This window comes from Propithecus coquereli, unplaced genomic scaffold (assembly GCF_000956105.1).
Source record: "Propithecus coquereli isolate 6110/MARCELLA unplaced genomic scaffold, Pcoq_1.0 Scaffold34, whole genome shotgun sequence".
Lineage (NCBI taxonomy): Eukaryota > Metazoa > Chordata > Mammalia > Primates > Indriidae > Propithecus > Propithecus coquereli.
In genome coordinates, this window is record NW_012149063.1 from 4,767,158 (window position 1) to 4,789,374 (window position 22,217).

The 22,217-nt window shown below is 32.1% G+C and overlaps 1 protein-coding gene across 7 annotated transcripts in view; it reads left to right on the forward strand.

The window, feature by feature from the left end:
- The window catches only part of DYNC1I2 (dynein, cytoplasmic 1, intermediate chain 2), a 61,685-nt gene that overhangs the window by 23,305 nt on the left and 16,163 nt on the right, over positions 1–22,217 (forward strand). For 5 of the 7 annotated variants that reach the window (XM_012650761.1, XM_012650758.1, XM_012650760.1 and 2 more), the window contains exons 5-13: positions 5,931–6,046; positions 16,570–16,665; positions 16,864–17,026; positions 17,132–17,231; positions 17,730–17,855; positions 18,749–18,895; positions 19,233–19,346; positions 19,643–19,776; positions 20,659–20,803. In XM_012650761.1, coding sequence (XP_012506215.1) covers positions 5,931–6,046; positions 16,570–16,665; positions 16,864–17,026; positions 17,132–17,231; positions 17,730–17,855; positions 18,749–18,895; positions 19,233–19,346; positions 19,643–19,776; positions 20,659–20,803 — 1,141 coding nt within the window. Of the gene's footprint in view, positions 1–3,502; positions 3,563–5,930; positions 6,047–16,569; positions 16,666–16,863; positions 17,027–17,131; positions 17,232–17,729; positions 17,856–18,748; positions 18,896–19,232; positions 19,347–19,642; positions 19,777–20,658; positions 20,804–22,217 lie in introns of all 7 variants that reach the window. The other 2 variants (XM_012650755.1, XM_012650754.1) reach the window with 1 other exon arrangement.

A 22,217-nucleotide genomic window follows, 5' to 3' on the forward strand; every position in this document is an offset into this window, starting at 1 on the left:
AAAAAAAAAAAAAAAAATCCACAGCTGATTGAATCTTTATTTGGGACTAGGAGTTAAATGTCCACCCCAGGAAAATCTCTTCACACACCTTTTAATAAGACATAAACTGTTAGAAGTTTTGTCTTTTTTATGCCTGAGTCTCTCTGATTGAAGTTACAAACAAGTAATGAGTATATAAAAAAGAGGGGGGGAAAAAAAAAAGCAGCAAGGGGGCTGGATGATTCATAAACTCAATACTTTAATCAGTTCTTGAATAATCAGGTTATCATTAACAATTAAAAGGCATATAAAGTTTGCCAGTTTGAATTTGAGATGTGTTTTCCAAAACCGTTCTGTGTATAGAACCAAAATTGCAAATCTAAACAATACTGTCTTTGGAGGTAAATGATATAATTTTTTCATTTAAAGGAAAATCAAAACCTTCTTTTTAGAAATAATGTTATTACCTTGTAAAATAGTATGAATTATAGATTAAAGACAGTTTAGTCTAAATTTATTTTAGGGCTAAATTTATTTGTTTTTTACTTCATACTTCTGTACTTTTATACAAATATGTCTGTATTTCTTTAAATATTTAAGAACCTTTAAATATTTAAGAACCTTTAAATAACTGATATTTAAAAACCTTTAAATAACTGGAATCCCTAATACAGGTCCACAGTCTCTTATCTGAAAATATATAGTCTATATCTAATTGAACCTTTTCTGGGTTACTAAAAAAATATTTCCCAAGATAAAATTACTGTATTTATTAAATTTCCTTATTTGATATTAATACATTTTTATGTAGATACTATACGGTGTACATTATGAACTCATTATTACTGATTTTGAATAGGAATAGAAAGATTATTTTAATACAGTGTCAACAAGTTTGCTTTCAATAGTACCATGTAACATCTACTTGCCTTTTAAAATTAATCTGAATTAAAATGTGTCCTCATGAGTTTCATGGACCACCTAGGGATTATTAGAAACCCTTTGGAATATTGTAAATTGGTACAGGGAGTAAATACTGGTAAGAAAAATATTTGTGTATAGAACAGATAGTCATCAAATTGTCAACTTTATTAAATACTGTGGGTTACCACAGAAATTCATGGCCCTTGCTTTCATAGAACTTACACTCTAGTGATTATATCATTAATTTAAAAATACTATTCACTTTCTTGAAAAGCTCTAAGGATCATGTGCTAACTTATGTTTAGTATACAGTGTAGATTTTTTTAAATGCTAAGTGTAAACCAAGAAAACAGGTAGTTAATATTTTTAGAAGTGTTCGTTATTAAAGAATGAATACAAAGGTAGTTTCTTCTGAATTTAACAGGAGAGAAAAAATATTATCTTTTTGAATGAGGTGGATGACCTTATATCTTTTTAATCTTAATACATACATTGTCTCCTTTGAAAGCACAGACTCACTTTGAAATGTTAATTTTTAAGAGGGCTCAGTATACTCATTTTATGTATACACACACGCACACACACACACACAAAATTATGGAAAAATGATGAATTTCACTGAAATATCTCCAGATTTCATAGTGGAAAGATAGTTAATCTTATTGATAGTGATATTGGTAATGAAATAATGCATTTCTAAATACATGACACTTAAAAAGAAAGCTCAGGTCTGAGAATGAAAACAGAATGAATTCATATTGAACAAACATGATGATAATGAAAGAATAAAGACAATGAAAAGAAATATCACAGGAAAATTCATGAAGATGTGTGAGATGTATGCACCTGTACACTCAACTTCATTAGTTAGCCAAGATGGTCTAAGATTAGTACACTCAAAGAGTAGGAAAAGATGGATTTGATATTGCAAAACATGTTATCTAAACATGTTTGAATCACTCTTTCTAAATGCCGAGAATTTCTATTGAGATTGTTGGTAATTTATGAATAAATATAAAAGGCTGTGAGAAGGGATATTCCTCTAACTTTGAAGATTAGGAAATTGCATTATATTAAATTCCCAGTTCACTTTTGTAGGCATTTCTGTTATCTTTAAAATTTAGCTAACAGTTATTCAATTGGGTAATCCATACCTCTTGTTCCTTTTTTCCATTTTTAATCAGTTTATTTCTCAAGCTTTTGAATTATATTGGAATTGTACATTAATAAGTATAATCATGTATGTTGTGCAGTGCATTTTTCAGTATAGCTATATTTTGAAGTAAAGTCTTACTTGATTTTAGACTAAAATGACATCCTCAACAAGGAACTTTGTCATTGATAACAGCTGGAGCTCTTATATAATGTAAGGCCTGTCGACAGAAAATTCCTTGGAGACCATCTCATAAAACCCCTTTTGGTTTAACAAAGCCTAAGTTTGTTGCTTTTTATTGCTTAGTACAAAGCAGATCTTCAATGTGGCTGCTTCCTTAGTTGCATATACACAACCTTGTTTACATTTCATGATCTTTTTTATATTAATATTTTTTAAATGAAAGATTTCTCTAGTTCAATTCATGATTATTTTATTGATAAATTATATAGTCAGGTAGAAAAATCATTTGTTGTATTAAAATACTGTAGCAACTAAAACTAGTTGTGCATTGTAACTTATATAAGCAAGAAATATATTTGACAAAAATGGGAGTACTAAATGTATTGTGCTTAACTTTTTTATAGGGACTGTGAGCGTTGTCTTATGTTGCTAACCTACAAGAATGCCAGTATGATAAAGTACCTTTTGTTCCAGTGATGACTAGATTTGGCTTAAGTGGAAAAGATCTGGTGTAAAGTTATTTACCCAGTAGGCAATGCTAAAACATCACTGAATATTTATTTAGAATTGATATTCTCTGAAAGTTAGGTATATCCTTTGAATATAAAATATTTTTCTAGGGAAAAATCTATTTTTTCCTAGAGACAGAAATCTTTAGTTCTTTTCTAAAACAGATGACATGTAAGCCCAAGGCAGTGCTTAACCCATAAATTACAGAAGGGTCACATTTTGGAAACTTTAGCTATTTTGTATCCCAGTGGGATAGTCTTTGGTTTTCTTACCAAAAGGCTTATGTGTTGACTCATTTCCTTTACCAATATGACAATTTCCTGCACACATTTAATGCTTTGGGCAAGATTAGAATATTTTAACTAATATGTTTTTACTAATTTTTTTTTCATTAGGAATCTTAAAATTTTAACTATTTTATAGCCTAGCTTATTTTCATCTAAGGTATTATTTGGGTTGTTGTCTGCTTTTTCTTATTCATTATTATACAATATTAGTTTCCTAAAATCTGAAAATACTGCCTTTTAACTATTCTGGGTTGTATGCTTGCATCTTTAACCATATTATGCTTATTGCATGCACTAGAGCATTGAGTAATACCTGGTGTTTTTTTGTTTCTTTTGGTACTAACCAGAACGTGTGGTTTTTAAATTGTGAATAGTACTTTAGCTTTAGCTATTCATAGAATGTATTTGCTTGACTAACTTATGACCTTTTTTGCTAATGCTTCATGGTTGTCCTACAACCATTTAGGACGCTGCATTGGGATACAGATCCATCAGTTCTTCAGCTTCACTCAGATTCCGATTTGGGGTATTGAATAGATTTATTACCTTCCCTCTTTGATAATTAATTTGATTCTTTGATTCTTTGTGAAACTTTCCTAATTTCATTTTGCTTAAGTTTCTAATAGTGTAGTATGTCTTTAGGACAAGAGTTATATTTTACTGTGACACCTCATTTATCCTGTATCATTAGTGAAAGTATGTATGTGATTTTTTAGGCACCCTAAGTCCATTTAAGTGTCCAAATTTCTTTTATTTCTATATTTTTTTATGTAAGTTTTCTAAGATGTATTAAAAACTTCCCAGACTTTTTCTAATATATAGTCTATATCTAATTGAACCTTTTCTGGGTTACTTGATAGGATATTAATTTATTTTCCGGTATTAAAATTTACTGATGATTTTTAAGGTTTTGAGAGGAACAGAGATATTGATCTCTACGCTATGGCCACAGATTACCATTTATTCATTCACTCAGTTGTTTATTCTAGACTCCAATGCAAATTCTAAATGTTTGCTGTTGCCATTTTGCCTAACTCAGATACTTATTTGCAGCTTCTAAAACATGTGACCATACCTTTGGAACTGTGTCTAAAGTAAGAGTAAATAAGCCTTGAATTAGAACATATAAGAAAAATATATGTGCTTATTATACATTAACTGGAAGACCTCTCTATTGGCTTACTGAGGCTTCCCCCTCTCCTGTCTCATTCCTTCTTTATTTTTAGTAAAGTGGCCTTTGGATAAGTGAGGTATTACATTTCTACCCTCCCTCCTCCTCCAAAATCTTCGAATATTTTGTTAATTTGTTTTAATATTGTGAGTTTTTGACTATTATACTGTATATGCATTCAAGTTAGTAACTTGTTCCTAATATTGTTGGCTTGACCATTTTTTTCCAGATGTGTGAGTGATTTACTTTTCATATGATTTGCATGTTAAAAATAAGAACATAGAGTTTTGGCCGGGCGAGGTGGCTCACGCCTGTAATCCTAGCACTCTGGGAGGCCGAGGCGGGAGGATCACTTGAGTTCAGGAGTTTGAGACCAGCCTGAGCAAGAGCGAGACCCCGTCTCTACTAAAAATAGAAAAATTAGCCAGGCGTTGTGGCGGGCGCCCGTAGTCCCAGCTACTTGGGAGGCTGAGGCAAGAGGATAAGAGGATTGCTTGAGCCCAGGAGTTTGAGGTTGCAGTGAGCGACAATGATGCCACTGCACTCTACCCAGGGCGACAGAGCGAAACACTCTCTCTCTCAAAAAAAATAGAATACACAGTTTCTTATTCCAAATTTTATTCTTAGAATACTAGATGACTTCAAATGTACTTTAAAATTTTTAACGGCCCCTATTTGGGACCTTAGAAAAAATTAATTTTTAAAATGTACTAATTTTATTACACTTTGTATAGGACTTGGATTTAGTTACTAAACAGAATTGAAAAGGATGTTTATACAAGAAAAAAGTTACTGCATTACCGGTGACATATATATATTTCAGATACCCTGCTTGATATTCTGGAAGTTGCAGCAGTATCTTTATTGAATATCCTTTTAAGATAGTTTCATGATTGAGAACTGCTTTGGGAGTTTGAAAGCATACTTTAATTGGTTTAGAATTTAAACATCTAATATAATGACCTCTAAAAGATGCCCCCCAGATAGCCAATAAAATATTTTTCTTTTGGTCCATTTTCCTCAGCCACAGCTCTCTTCTTCTATTTGTCAAAAAAGAATGTATTCCCTCTAACTAAAACAAGTGACTTTAGTAGGTTTATGGTATTCGAAAGATCCATGGCTTTAGTCTGGATGTAGAATATCTGTACTTTGGTTTGTCCATATATGAAATAATATTGATCATGCACAAATTATAGATTTAAAGGTTAAATATTTCATTTTAAAGTCCAAATTGACAGTGTGATTCTCAATTTCTGCCAAATATAAGAAGGAAAAAGGCTTTCAACAGAAACCTTTCAGTCTTAAAGCTGAAGTTTCCTAATGGTTCCTACACATCATCTGAGTGAGATCATATATCTGACTCTTAAAGTCCGGAAACATATTCCTGCTAAAAACAGTTCTTACAACCAACCTTATTCAGCAGTCCACTTTGAAATTCCTGTCCTCTTGTTCTATTATTAACCACACATTTTTCTAAGAAACAAAATTATTAATATTTGTTTTTTAAAATGAAAAATAACCCTGAATGATTCAGAAATATCTTTTGGTTTTGCTCCCTTCTGATTCTTTTGTTAAAGTCAGTTCATTCTTCATCTAAAATTTCTTGAATACAACAGAAATTTAGATTACAATGTTGAATGCAAATGACTGTTTAACTTTTAATTTTTAAATATAACATGGTTTGATGTAATTAAAATGTATCATTTGTATTCACTTAATTTAGACGAGGACCTATTAAACTTGGAATGGCTAAAATTACACAAGTTGATTTTCCTCCTCGAGAAGTCGTCACGTACACAAAGGAAACTCAGACTCCAGTTATGGCTCAACCCAAAGAAGGTGAATATCTATCTTTAATATGATTGTCACTGAACCCTCATATTAAATAAGTAATTCTTTTTTTTTCCTTCCTTTTGTTTTTGTTTTATTTATTTTTTTGCTTTTTTTTTTTGGAATATTTCTTAGGGAAACATTAGAAAACTAACGCTTTATGGTTTCTGTATTTATGTTTTTGTTTTAGAGTTTTTAAACTTTCTTTTAGATGTTAACATTGTAAGCTATATGTATGGTTTTCAGTTTTGTTGACATAAATTTAAGTCTTTCAGTCTTCATTTTGTCATTGATAAATACTGCTTTCAGAAGCAGAAAAGTTTAAGAACATTCTTAATTTCTATCATTGAGCACAATTCTTCCCCAAAAGAGTGTAAATGAAGTCAGTAAATGAAGTCATGTAAATTATTTTCTGTATAGATAACTGCATTCTGATGTTATTCATACTAATGAACAAATCTAGACCTAATTCTTAAACTTCCTCTTTTATGATGTAGGGGACTCTACTATGTTGATTATTTAGGAGCCTTTAATCTGTGTGTAATGCAAGGAAGTATCACAGACATATTGAATGTGGAGTCCCTTTGGTTCTTAAACCAGAAAGAGTTACAATAGCTAATGATTCAAGCATAAAGTACTGTGGTAGTTCTCGTTTTTTCCCAGTGAGGCTAATGAATTTATGTCACATATAAAAGAAGTTTATATGAGATCCCTAATACAGGTCCACAGTCTCTTATCTGAAACCTTTGGGACTACATATGTATTAGAATTCAGAATTTTTCAGATTTTAGAAAAGTAATAAAGCATATATTATATGTTAACACTCCAGCAGCACCTTGGGCATTAATATTTTGGCAGCAAAAGATATGAATATATTAAGTGAGATAAAGAGTAATTCTAAATAACTTTACCTCTGGTCATGTCAGAGTTTACCACCAAATGAGTTATGGATTTTAGAGCTGTTGATGATTTTGGAATTGTGGATAAGGTATTCTGGGTCCATAATAAATTGTCCTTTTAATAGTCCATGCATAAAGAATATTTTTTATACTTGGCCAGGAAAATTTATTTCTATTCCCTATAGAAACTTAATCCAATATTTAAATTTGTTTCTAAAATTTTAGTTAAATGACTGTATTTCTCCATTAAGGAGAAACAAAAGTAATATTCATTGCAGAAAGTCAAGAAAATACAGGTAATCAGAAGTGGGGTGGAGGGGAGAATCCTTGAAATCCTTAGCTATTACCAAAGAAAATCTTTAAATTTTCATAGTTGTATATACTTCAAAAGAAAACTGGGATTATAAATACTTACAACCCTTTTTTAAAAATGTATTTATTTATGTATTTAATTTTAGAGACGGGGTCTCTTTACATTCCCCAGGCTGGTCTTGAACTCCTAGGCTCAACCTATTCTCCTGCCTCAGCCTCCAGAGTAGCTGGGACTATGGTCACACACCACCATGCCTGGCTTACAACCTTCTGACTTAATAGTAGATCATTATGAACACTTTTAATAACTCTCCTTTCCCTGCCGTCTGAGAATGGAAATGAAATAAATACATTAAATCTTTCCTTTCACTTGTTCCAAAAAGGAGTTGACATTATCATACATACAAATTACGCTTTGAAAATTTTGGGGAAATCAGGGTAACATTTTTATCTGTATTTTTTACTTGCTCATGGAAATATTTTATTTCTATGGATACATTTTTTTCATTCTTGCTCTTTCATTTATTGGTAAGGTAGCTTTTGTAGATGCAAACTCCTCATCCTAATGGAGTAAAAAGCCACTAATGGTGAATTTGTTTGAGACATAAGCAACTTTTAATAAAAAAAGAAAGAAAGAAAGAAAAAGGAAAGATAAAATGTTGAACTTTCAGTATGGAGAATATTAATATTGCAGGATTCTATAATCTCCAGAAAATACTATTTTATTAAGCAGCATATTAATTTGATGAGTATTATAATGTCTCTTTTTGTAGCTACATTATTAGATATGTTAACTCAGAAAGTGAGCAAAACAGTCAAAATGAAGGCATATTGACTCATTTTTAAAACAGGATTTTTTCTTCATCTGATAATTTGGAGATTGTATTTTTAGTTATACTCATGAAATGCATTTTGGATTGTTTGATAAGTAAAGCATTCTGAAGCTATTTTGGGTAACATCTGTCATAATATATCTATAATTATGTTCATTTAAGTGAAGACTTTTGTTTTTTTAAAAATAATTTTTTCTAATTACTATAGTAGTATATCATAGAGAATTTAGAATACAGAAAGGATATACAGTAGAAATGTCTATTATACCACTGTGCATTATTCCTTGTTAGTATTTTGTTTCCAGTGAATATATTCAAGTTTTCTATGAATGTTTTTTTCAAAAATTCCACGTGTATATAGTTGTGCTGCTTAACACCAAGGATATGTTTAGAGAAATGCATTATTATGTGATTTCTTTGTTGTGCAAACATCATGGAGTGTACTTAGACAAACCTAGATGGTATGGCCTACTACATACCTAGGCTATATGATGTAGCCTATTGCTCCTAGACTACAAACCTGTACAGCATGTTATTGTACTGAATACTATAGGCAATTGTACCAACGGTAAATACTTGTGTGTCTTACCTATGTTTAGATCTAAACATAGAAAAGGCACAATAAAAATACAGTGTTATAATCTTATGGGACCACCATCATATATGTAATCCATCATTGACTAAAATGTTATATGGCGCCTGACTATATACACACGTACATGTGTGTGCACATGAGGTTTTGTATCCTACTTGAAATTTGCATTTTTGATTGCTCATTTTCAAGATGCCTGTAAATTTTAAATTTTAGACATGTCATTTATTGCCTTTGAACTAATTTGAATTTATAGCTGGCGTAACATAAGACTGGCATTTTTTTTTAAATTACTTTTCTTATTTTTATCTTATAAGTAATTTAAAAAAATAAAAAGATCATGACTTGTTAGATAAGATGAAGACCCAAAAGCACAAGATGATCTGTGTTCTTTTTAGTTGGAAATTATTCAGGGCAAGGCTTTTAGCATCCTCATACTTCAGCTTTTTTGCCAAATTTTCCATGAACATAGGGACTGTTTTCATTTCTTCTTCATTGATGTAATGCCTGGCTTGAACAGTGCCTAGCATTGTAGTAAGTACTCAATAAATATCTGACAAAGGAATTCATTGCTTTAACTTTCTCAGGAAAATAATTTTGTCTGCTTAGGATATTTATTTTCATGCCTTTTATCTGGAAACAACTACTGGGAAAATAGGTTATTTTCAAGTGTTAATGTTACAATAGAATTATTGATAAAATTGGATGGTAAGGTACAGTTACTCTCAATTCTTGGTTTTAATATGACTATAGCATGTTATAATCATTATTTTCTCCTAGGTCCAAAAAGAAACCATTGTAGATTCTCTTTTATAGCCTTCTTGAATTTTCATGAAGTACTGCATAGATACAAACGTGCTATTATTTTGTGTCCTCCGTATCTGTCTGAATGCTGTGAACAAAATTGAATATTATTTTAGCTATTCGTTCATAACAGTTCTCCAAACTTCTTGTTTAAATTCGTGACTGAAAATCATAACAGCAAAAAGTGCCCACTATCCCACTATATACCAAACACAGTGTGAAGCACTTTACCTCTCTTTAGTCCTCTCACCAAACCCCGAAAGTTAAGTTTTGGTTCTGTTTACACATGAAGAAGCTGAAGGTAAGAGGTAGTTTATCAAGGGTCACATAGCTAGTAACTGTGATTTTAAACCAGGTCTGACTGATTGTAAGGTGGGCTTTTTCTCTAGTGCTGCCACTAAAGCAGTGACTCACATGCTTTTATGGTAGTAAATACAGTAAGTAGGTCAATTTATATTACAATTCAGTACAGACACAGATGTATAACTGAAACAAAGGTTTAATGAAACAATATCTTCCCATACTATATTTCATTTTTTTTAAAGTGTTGACCGTGACACACCAAATTTATTGGTTTCAACCTGTAGTTTGAAAAATATTTCGTTAAAGGAGAGCATGTTTTGGTTAGCTTATTTATTGGTGTATCTGCATCAGGATAATACTGTTAGTGATCATCTCAGCGTACTGAATAAGCAGTTCTGATCTTTTATGATGTTGAATAGAAGTTTTATTATCTTAACTGATTGAAAGTGACAAGATGGGTCAACTGAGCCCAGTTTCTAATGGGTATGTCTACATCAACACTACTACCTTTTAACTTTTCCTGTGTAGACTAGACTTAGCTGGTAATTTTATAAAGGCCCATGTTTATTCATTTGCAATCTAGCAAGTTTTCACTGATCCTATTAATACAAGTTTATTGAGTATGAAGGAGAATGAGAAATGCATCTTGATACTATGGAGCTATCCTTAGCCTTTGGAACTATTTACAAAAATGAGAAAATTTCTTTTCTATACCATTACAATTATTTTTATGTCTGGGTCTCTTATATTGTTTTCCAAATTTTTTGTAGTTTTAGAAAGAAGGAAAGAGAAGAACCTCGATATTAAGATTTTATTATAAAACACTTTGTGCTTAACTGTTTTCGGGGCTTACCCATTATTTTAATATGGTAGTTCTGAAACTTAGCCTGGTCAGTTCCCATTTAAGAGTTATGTAACAAATTTCAAAACTCACCAAGAGAAAAAAATTGGTGAAATCACAGTTGGAATATAACAGATAGTACATTAAACTTGGATAGGCAGTATAATCTGTGCAGAAGTAATGCGAGTTACCAAATCAAAGATAACGATTGGTCTTAGAGTTAACTCTCATCTTTCTTTCATAATTTTTAAAATGGCTGAACCAACCTATTCTTTTAAAAAGCAGTTTTTATTCTGCCTTGTTTTTCTTTTTTCCCATTCTAGCCACCTTCTTGCTTTCAAGTTTACTCTCTAACTCGGTAGTACTGTTTCTGAACTGAAGTGCTTTGCTGTCTTAAAGCACCTACTGTGAATGAAATTGACTAGGACCATGTGACCTCAGTCAATTTCCTTCTCTGCAGGTAAAAAGCTTCTCTTGGCAATAGCCTGGTGCCCACAGATATACACTTGGAAAAGTTACTTTCTTCCTTTACCTTTAAAAAGTTTTAACTCTTTTGAAAATGGCATTATTTTTTCTTGCCCACCTTTTCAGTATGAATTTTTTTTTTTTTTTTTTTTTTTGCTGTTTTACAGAGAAGTCTCTTTAAAGGAGGAAGAAATCCTAAAGGTTATCTAATCAGCTTGTTTACATATGAGGAAACTGAGGTTCAGGGAGGTTAATTGATAAGTCTAAATCCACAGCATGAGAGGATGGCTATATTCAGAACCTGGCTTTTCTTTTCCAGTGAAGTGCTATTTTCCTTATTCTATTCCACTTTCTTATCTGTGAGGGAGTTTATAATTATTTTTGGTATTGGTTTAGTAGCCAGATATTTTTCCTTGATACCTGATTAGCATTTATGATGTACAGAAAATTATTATATATAAATAGCTCTTAATCATTTTTTTTTTTTTTTTTTAGAAATAAGGTCTCACTCATGTTCAGGATGGTCTCAAACTCCTGGTCTTAAGCAATTTTCCTGCCTCAGCCTCCCAAAGTGCTAGGATTACAGGTGTGAGCCACCCAGCCCAGCCATCTCTTAATCTTTTGGATGTTAACATTTAGAATCCATACCTCCCCAGTAGACCAAATTTGTAGGCATTCTGGTTAATACTACCTTTATCTAAAATGGATATTTTAAATTCTGGAAGAAATAACACATTTAATAAATTAATTTTAACACTCAGAGAACCTATAGGAATATAAATATAAAGAAAATTGAAGCATTTGTTCTTAATCTTAATTAAAAGACTTTAATCAGCATTTCTGAAACCCTGGCCTCAGAAAAATGTAATAATTTGATGAAATCGCAATAACAGGGTCTATGTAAATGATGCCAGTACTGCTAAAATAAAATCTAAATTTTATAAACAAAAGACCATGGCTGGGTGTGGTGGCATATGCCTATAGTCCCAGCTACTTGGGAGGCTGAGGTGGGAGTGTTGCTTGAGCCCAGGAGTTCCAGGGCAGCCTGGGCAACATAGTGAGACCTCATCTTAAAAAAAAAAAAAAAGACCATGTAGAGAGATAACATCTGTGTTAAAAGAAAGTAAATGGTATAATTCGACTGTTAGTCCTTATTTTACCCACAAATTAGCATTACAACTATATTTAAAATATTTCCTGATTAAAAAGTCAGCTACATATTTTTCCCTTGTTGAAGATCAAATTATTAACGCAAGTTTTCTTATTCTAGATATTTAAAAAAAGAAAAGGAATGGATTCCATTGATACATTCATGAAGTTTTGTCCCAATGAAGATTCTCTTAGATACATATTTGATTTTAAAGAATATGGTATAAGAAGATGAAATTATGGAGAAATAGATTGAAATGGAGTGATTCTAAATGATGCTTATCCAGAAAAGAAAGGGTTATTTTGAAAATATTAAAGGAAAATCATTCTTGTCTAACCCGTATTTTTAAACTAATGATTAAAGCATTTCCCTCTAATATTTTCATAGATGTTTGTGAAGTTATTCATAAGTTGAATTTATGTAAGTCAAATCGTATGTTTATATACAACAAATTTCCTGATTTTTAGAACTCATTGTCAACTTCCTCTGTACTATGAATAATCAGACTACCTTGTAAGTTAGAAATTCTTCATAGGATATTAAATTATCTTAAAATATAATGAATCAATAAATAACAAAGGTATTTCCCAAACAGCAATGCACTAATGTTGGGATTTGTTTTTCACTTCATATTGAAGTGAAATCATGAAAAGTGATAGATTCATAACTAGCAATGTTTGTTTACTAAGGATTTTCTAAGATCTTGCATATTACCTTTTAAATGTGTTGTAATATTTTAAAATAATTCAAATTATACTTTGTGGCTTATTCTTAGCTTACCTTAAATATATCTTAAATGTAATGTGACATATAAATGAGAAGACTTGCTCTGAAGACTCCTTCCTTCAGTTTAACAAAAGCCACCCATTTCACAGATGATTTAACTTTGATTAACCTATACCATTGTAAGAGATTATTCCAACAACTGGAATTTCATTCTTTGCTGTTATTTCTAGATGCAGCTTAATTTACAGAATAGCTTTTCTTTCCATCTCACCAAAATACATCACAATTTTGATGTTAACTCAAAGTAAAAATTCAGTGGTTCATTAAACCTAGTTTTAGCATTCATTGACAAGAGATTTGTCATTTTAAAAGTAACTGCTACTTTTATCCACTCTTTGCTGTTCAGTTTTATAACCTTAGATTCCCTGTCAGAGAAAGCATGGAGTTAACCACTTAGCATATTGTAATGAATATTCATCAATAAATTGATATGACATGGCAGTCCCATTTTTCAGTCTTACTGCTCTGTTACAGTCTTTTCCAGTTTTAAATATAGCTTATCATGTAATAGGGACTAGCTTAAAAAATCTTTAGAACTGTAATTTTATATTTTTGGCCATGTTAACAGTCGTTTAGTAGCTATTGTATTAGTTTGTGATAAGAGAAGTATATTTGTTTCAGAGATAAATTTTTTAATCTAATGTTATTGATGTTAGGCATTTTTGCCAAATATTTGAAATATGTAGATAAATAAGATCAGCTTTATAACAAAAGTATTACATTTTACAGTTAAGAATAGTATATCATTTGTTTTCATGTTCCTTGAAATTTGTTTAGCTTAATCATTTTTATGAGGCTTAAGTTTAAGTACCAATTGTAGTTTTAAAATTTGTTTTTAATCCATGTAGAAAGAGAGGTATGTACATTTGCTCTAAAATAAAATCCTGAGAGCATGTATTTAAATAGTTGATACTCATCATTCAACTACAACTAAAATTGTTTGGACAAATAGGCATGGCAAATGCTATATAGTAGACAGATATAGATCACTGTCTAACATACTTCATCTACATTTTAAATTTTAAAAGGAAAAGAGTATCTATAAACAAGATGTTTTCTGTTAAATATGTAGATTATGAGGTCACTTAGCACTAAAGTACTGACCATATGCATTATGACAGGAATTTGACACCTGTCATTGGAAATGGTACTTAGAAGCCGTATAATGCAATAAAGTTAAGGGAGGAGAATAAGATGTGGGTAGGAGGCTGTAATTTATAATTCACAATGCTCAAGTATGACCCGTCCAGAGTGATTTTAGGATTTACATTCAGTGAACCCTACTAGTAAACAAAATTGATTAGGATAACTGACAGTGTTAGCAGAAAATGAAAAATATGTATATTCTCACACTGAATTTTTAATTGAAGTAAATGCCCTGTTATTCTAAAAGTCAACTTTTAAGTTAAATGTAATTAAATTATTTTATTACGTTATACCTGCAAGTGACTTTATGGAAGAATTTCATTCTAATGTTTGGGCAGTACAGTATAGTATTGTCACCAGTTAGTTATACTGTTTTCAGATTAATAATTCATTGTAGATGAGAATTCATCTAAAAAGGAATAGTGTCTTTCTTTTTCTCTGTGTGATTATTTTGCCCAAAAAAGCTTTCATTTTTTTTTAAGTAGCACAAAAGCTGTAATTGGCATGCTTTGTAAGGAAGTGTCAATGTGCAAGAGAGTGGCGATCACTAAGAATTCTTTTACGTGTTCTTTCCCCTTTGCACCACCGCCTCCTCAGCAGGGTCACTGAGATCACTAGCTTTTCTTGAAATGGCCATTTTCACTGGCAGGTGCATTATACCCTGTATTTTCAGATTGTTTTTCCATTCTGAATGTTTGGCAGGTTGATTGCTCTGGCTGCATTGACGGAGAAAGGGCTGACAAATGCGGTTGGGCTGGCTGAAAAGACAGTGATTACTGTTTTCCTTTGTGGCTGATTGAGGCCCTTGAAAGGAAAAATTTTAACCTTCACCATTTGGTTCAAAAGTATGAGCATATATTGAAATCATTCGTGCCATTTATCCTAGTTCTGTAAACTTGTCAGAACGTAAAAATCGCTCAATTTCAAGTAATGTAGGATTGGCATACGTCATTATCATTTTGATTAAGTTGGAGGTTGTATCATTGTGTGCATTATACAGTGTCATTTAAAGCTTTCTTTCCACAGGTACAGTTATATTTTTATTGCTTATACTATAGAGTTAGAAAGATTTTCATAGCTCTCTAAACCTAACACTATGTGTGTGGTTTGGCAGCTGGTGTGGCCTATAAGCTGCATTTTACTTGCAGGGTAAAGGCTTGTCTGTAGGCCTCCTGGAGTGCGAGTAATTGCACAGGCCCACCATTGGAGAGAGACACAGGATTGGAAGCAGTCAAGCGGAAGAATGTTATGCCATCCCATTGCCACCTTGTAGCAGAAAGACACAATCCCAGCAGTGCCATCTGTTTGTTGCTATCTAGTCAGCTGGCCTGGCTGCTGGGACCATGACTTGGCAGCTGGTTCCCATCCTTGACCATTCTTTTGTGTCCATCGTATGTATGTGTGTTTTAGATAATTTTGAACATGGGTCAGGGAAATGACTATAACTAACAAGTAAAGTCCCCTTATTGAATAGACTCTCATTACTTGAGATGCACTCTGCTGCAGAATGCCTACTGCCATTCTCTGGTAGACAAATAATATGTGAATTTAGGCAATAAAAATAAGCATTTTCTTCACAAAAATCCATCTTAATATGTAGCAGAAGAAAACGTAGGCAGGATCGTATGTTCTATAACATTTGAAAATAAATGATTTTCAGTTAGTTCATGGTTTGGGGATGTAAGAGATTCAGTAATTTTTTTAAGAGTCTTATAAACATTGTATCTTATCCTAGTGTATATTTTTATTCACAGTAAGAAAACATTATTTTTTAACTGCTTATTGCCACACCATATAACAGTACATAATGAGACTTGCATTTCAAATGACGGAATAGAAAATGTGGTCTTATAGCTATTATCTTTAAAATCTGCCTCTCAAATAGCAACCTGAGAGTTAATGTAAGCCGTCTTTATGCCATATGAAGACCCATTAGACACTGATGGTTTCAGATCACAAGTAAGCAGCCAGCTCTGTAGGCTATTTTAGACATTTGATTTTCCTCATTCTACAGCATTAATGTGTCAGCATGCTATATAAAACTATGCAGGAGTTGCATGTTGTTCTGTCTGGAATGATAATGCTTGTAAGCTTTTAGAGACTTCTATGAGGATCATCCTAGTTGCTTATATATAATATCTTATTTCAGTTTATGTAGCTACAGAATTTAGCATGGCTATTGAAGTACCACATAGGTATATATGAAAACTAAGAGGTTCCACTTAATTCTTTAAGATTGTGTTGATAAAATTTCAAGTACAAAATATTATTTGTACTTACTCTGTCCTATCAGTGGTTTACTTTTGCTTTTATCTAGGGAGTTGTGATACCTTCTGAAATACTATTTCAAAAGTTCTCAGTTATTTTCCTAAAAATAATTGTTATCTTTCTGTTTTTTCAGATGAAGAGGAAGAAGATGATGTCGTAGCTCCTAAACCACCTATTGAACCTGAAGAAGAAAAAACTTTAAAGAAAGATGAGGAAAATGATAGTAAAGGTATCTTAAAGAAATAAACTTTAAAAATTTTTGTTGATTTCTGCTAAGATTTCTTTTATTATTTATGTATTAAAATAGTATAAAATATCCTAAATCAGAGAGGTGAATCTGGTTGAAAAAGAATGACATTCATTGATCTACACCGTGGACGTGATTTGACTGACATAAATCAAACTTCAAAAAAAATTTGCTTTCCAGCTCCGCCTCATGAGCTGACTGAAGAAGAAAAGCAACAAATCTTACACTCTGAGGAATTTTTAAGTTTCTTTGACCATTCTACAAGAATTGTAGAGAGAGCTCTTTCTGAGCAGATTAACATCTTCTTTGACTACAGTGGGAGAGATTTGGAAGACAAAGAAGGGTAATGTTTAATTGCTAAGATTTTAACTTCAGCAATGTTAAAGTACTTTAAGAGTGATAAAAGTTATAACACCATCTTTTTTTCGGGTTTGATCTTTTTCCATAGAGAGATTCAAGCAGGTGCTAAACTATCATTAAATCGACAATTTTTTGATGAACGTTGGTCTAAGCATCGAGTTGTTAGTTGTTTGGATTGGTCATCTCAGGTAAAATGTAACAAAATTAGTTGCTCTTAATTCATTTTTTATTTATAATTAGCAAATAGTTTTAATAATGGGAACTTTGTGTAATTAAATCAGTATGTATCATTTTTTAAAAAATGGATGATGGCTGTAATGTTACCAGATTTATTTTATCTTATGTACTTTGGAAGAAAGGATTGGAAACATTGTATTTAAAATTCAGGACTTCATTTATGGCACAGGCCAGTTTTGCTGATTTCAATTGCTCAGCAAATCCTTTGTATAAAATTTAGACACATTTTAATTAAATGTTTTAATGTTAAAACATTTTAAATAATTAACTGTAGTAACTTAAAATTGTACTAGTGTCCCAATGAGCATAACTCCAGAGATATCTTTCTTGATGAAATGTTAGACATTTGTATTTTCAGAATAATCTGATAAAGACCATTAAATAACTAGGAGCATAAAACAGTTCCTATTATGCATGGCATTTCTTTTCCACTTGATTGTTCCGAACAGTATCCAGAGTTACTCGTGGCTTCCTATAACAACAATGAAGATGCTCCTCACGAGCCTGATGGTGTGGCCCTTGTGTGGAATATGAAATACAAAAAAACTACCCCAGAGTATGTGTTTCACTGCCAGGTAAGGTGGTCTTTTAACAGTCTTCCCAAGTTTAAGAATTCACTGATGAATTTAGACAAATGCCTTTTTTCTTTTCTTGTCAACATAATGGTTTCATTGGATTGGCATTTATTAAACCACTCCATATTTGCAAACAGATGTTAACAGAAAACTGAAGACTTCTCAGTTCAACATGATCTGCCTTTTGTAGCTTTTCTGACATTTCTTATAATGTTTAATCACACCTAAAGTCCTTTGCAGTTGTGATTTTCTGTTATTGTGATTGATTGTATAAAAGGAATCTTTTATAAAATGTCTTTTCTACAGGGAGTTTCTCAGGAACTTTATTTGCTGAATATACAATCAGATGGTTGGCCCACTGAATTACTTATACATGGCCTAAGGAGTTGGAACTAGATGGTTTTAAGTAGAAACATATGTAGTTGGAAGTAGGAAACAGATGCAGATTTTTGAAGTGGATTTAGTAGGCTAGAATTTGCAAGTCTTTTCTGGTTGTATAAGTTAAAATCTTTTAATAATGTCATAATCCTGAATAAACACTTACCTGATTCAAGACTAACATATACTTTGTCAGATTACTGTCAAAGGCTAATGTAGGACCAGTTATCTTTTTAATACTATAATCAAATGAAATAGTTTTTTGCTTTCTTTGATAAACTGCTTAAACATATTTGTGTAAATAATCATTACATTTGACTTTTAAGAAAAAATATTTTAAAGATATATTTTGATATTTCTGAAACAAAATCAAAACTTTTAATGAACTTATTTGTTTTATAACCTCTAATACCTTGCAATACAGAAGGAAATGTTTTGGATAATAGATTGACTTTTATAATTTGTCAGGCTTTTTCCATTTGAATCTCAAGTGTAAAAATCTTACTTATTTGCAGTCAGCCGTGATGTCTGCTACATTTGCAAAATTTCATCCAAATCTTGTTGTTGGTGGTACATATTCTGGCCAAATTGTGCTTTGGGATAACCGTAGCAATAAAAGAACTCCAGTGCAAAGAACGCCACTGTCAGCTGCTGCACACACAGTAAGTAAATAAGATTATTTCCATTAGCCTTCTGTGCTCCTTCACCATTAACTATTTAGTAGTGTCCATCAGAGTAGTCTCAGAATGTGCTTCCTTTGATGAATGAATTTCTCACCATTTAGCAACCAAAAACAAAGACCTTATTTCTATATTTTTAGAGATGTTTTTATCAGAAACTTATCTCCCTTTTGAGATTCTTTTTAATCAACAGAATAGCAGCAAACTTCACATTAAAAATAGACTTTTGATATGAAACAGAATACCTGTGATTAGACTAAAAAGTTTATTTCATTTTTTTTGTGAAATAATCTCTGAAAACTTTCTTTAATGTCTCTAGCACCCTGTATACTGTGTAAATGTTGTTGGGACACAAAATGCTCACAATCTGATTAGTATCTCTACTGATGGAAAAATTTGTTCATGGAGTCTGGACATGCTTTCCCATCCACAGGTAGGTTGAACTTGTGAAACTGAAATTTTGAGGCAAATGTTGTTATATTTTAAGTGTGTATATACTCCTGCTTATGTTTTTCATAAACTGTTTTGTAATAGTGTTGTCACAGATTATAAACCTAAACATATGTTAAATATAGTTCGTTGTGTATGTATTTTATTTTCAAACCTGCTTCATTTAATTGAGGTAGGTTTACATAAGCAGTATAATAAAGGAATTGTTTACAAACTAATTAAAACTGGAAGTTTTTCTACAAAAATGGAAAATTTACAAAGTAATGTTTTTCCAAGTAGGATAGCATGGAGTTGGTTCATAAACAATCAAAGGCAGTGGCTGTGACATCTATGTCCTTCCCTGTTGGAGATGTCAACAACTTTGTTGTTGGAAGTGAAGAAGGTTCTGTGTACACAGCATGCCGCCACGGCAGGTAAACCTAAACTGGGATTTGCAACAATTTAAAATGCACCCTGAATAATCCCAGGGAAACAAATTGCCCCTTATATAAGTAGAAATCTGTCCTAGAGCCACTTGTTATTTGTGACAGAATATTTGGGTTGAGGCATGTAAAATTAAAACTTAAATACTATTTTTTAAAAAGATCATTGGATTCATGATGTGTTCTAGATATTGTGGGTTGTGGCATATTGTGGCTTTATGTGCGTGCATGTACTCAGAGAAGTTAATGGTAGGGAGGAACATTCAGCAATTATAAATACAATATGCATGTGCCACATATGACTTTTGAACTTGTAAATAAGATTTTTCAGCTATTTTTCCATTTTGATTTATTTGGAGTCTGAGCGTTAGTTCAGTCCTCAGTCCTCCTGATAATTGTACCATAGTGTCACATATACCTTTTAAATTGGCTAGTATTTCTCCTGGTGTTCAATCTGTTTTGAAATTGTCTAGTTGTACCTTATCACTTGCTTCCTTTAAAAAAAATCGAGTGTCCAGATTTCATCTCAAAGATAGATCACCTTCACTTCAACGCTTTTGATTTAAAAGTAGGCCAGATTGTCCTCTTACAGGCAGCATCCCTTTGTCTCTATTCCGCCACCTGAGATAGGACTTTTGAGTTCCATTGTAAACAGCATGATGTTTATGGTTTCAAAATGTACTTATTGCTTTAGTAGTGTTATCAAATCTGGATAGAATAACACTCCACATAAGTTATTCTGATATATTGTGAGCACAGAGTTAAGTTTGTCAAAATTAAGTCAAGGTCTGAAATATAAACCATAATAAAATGTATTTTATAATTGGTCTATTTATAAGAGATTTCCCTAACATTTTCACTTTTGTGAAATAGCAAAGCTGGAATCAGTGAGATGTTTGAGGGACATCAAGGACCAATCACTGGCATTCACTGTCATGCAGCTGTTGGAGCAGTAGACTTCTCACATCTTTTTGTCACTTCATCATTTGACTGGACAGTAAAACTTTGGACAACTAAGGTATCTAAAATATAGATGTCTGCTATTTGCTCAGATTTCTGACACAAGGTGGTGCTCTAGTACTACATAGGAAAACAAAACATTTTAAATCACGTAGAATTGTTTACTGATAGATCAAACCTGCTAAGAAGTTATACAAAGCATGAGTGAGCTACTAAATGTAGTTTTCATGAAAGTGTGCTAGCAAATATGGTAACCCCACACATAATCAAAGACCAGTCTTCCCTCCACTTTAGGCTTTTCAAGCACAGAACCGTTTACCTTGATCTGAGTTGGGGAAAAAGTCCCTGAGTATCTGACATAGCACCTCATATAGTTGTCGTTCAGTCCAGCACAAAAGCTTTGCATTTGCTCTTTGGAGAGCTTTTAGAGGCCTATTCAAAACTACTGTGGCTCACAGAGCTGATGGAAAATGGAGAAAAGACAGACAGAAAGTGATTTACAGTAAGTCCTGTATAATAAGGCTATACATAATAAACTTGTATCATTAAGAAAAAGCACTGAGTAAAGGCATGGATGCATATATTTTTTGTTATTCTACTATAAGTAATTTAAATTTGTTTTGGTTTTAATGAACTTCAGTTATTTGAAAAACCCATTTATGTGATAAAGTGCTTCCTGATCGTCCAGCAATTCCAGGTAAATGTGACATTGTCCTGCCCTGTTACAAGTCTCGAGACAAATCCAAGTAGGGAATATTACCTCCTGTGATAGACTTTGTAGTTTCATTTGATCCCAGTTCATAATTTAAGTGCCTTAACTTTGCTGTCTAGTTTTTCTGTAGTATTACACGTGGCTGATAAAACTCAGTGTATCAGATTCTATATAAATTAAGTTAAATTTTAAGCTTTTTTTTTTTTTTCTGGTTCCATTTGTCTTATCCTAAATGTTGACTTTTTGAATAATCGCTCATGAGACAAAGTTTAGAGATCTTCTTTGGTTCAATTTCTTTGAGAAAACCAAATGATCTTAACAGATGTTCTTTACTATTATAGTGAACTCCTATTGAGGGCCTCAGAAATCTGGGGCGAACTCACTGTTTACTCGTGTTCTTTCTTGGTGCTTCTTTTCTAATAATGAAGTGGGTTAGAAAACTTTGCTTCTAAAAGCTTGCCTTTTAAAATTGAGTGTTTTTAGGTTTGGCATTAGCAGATATAAAAATAATACTTAAGTCTAATGAAGGAAACACATAGAAAAGTGCTTAATACCGTGTCCAGGTATAATAGGCACTTACCAGTGGTCAGTTCCTCTTTTTCCTCATAATAGGGACCAGACAGCCTGAATGCATTTAATAAATCATCTGTTTCCTTTCTTGGATTGTTACTGAATTTTTATTCTTTGAATGAAACTTATACAGTGAGAAATGGTAGAGGAAGAAGATTCTCGTAACCCACAAGCAAAGAAATGCATAATC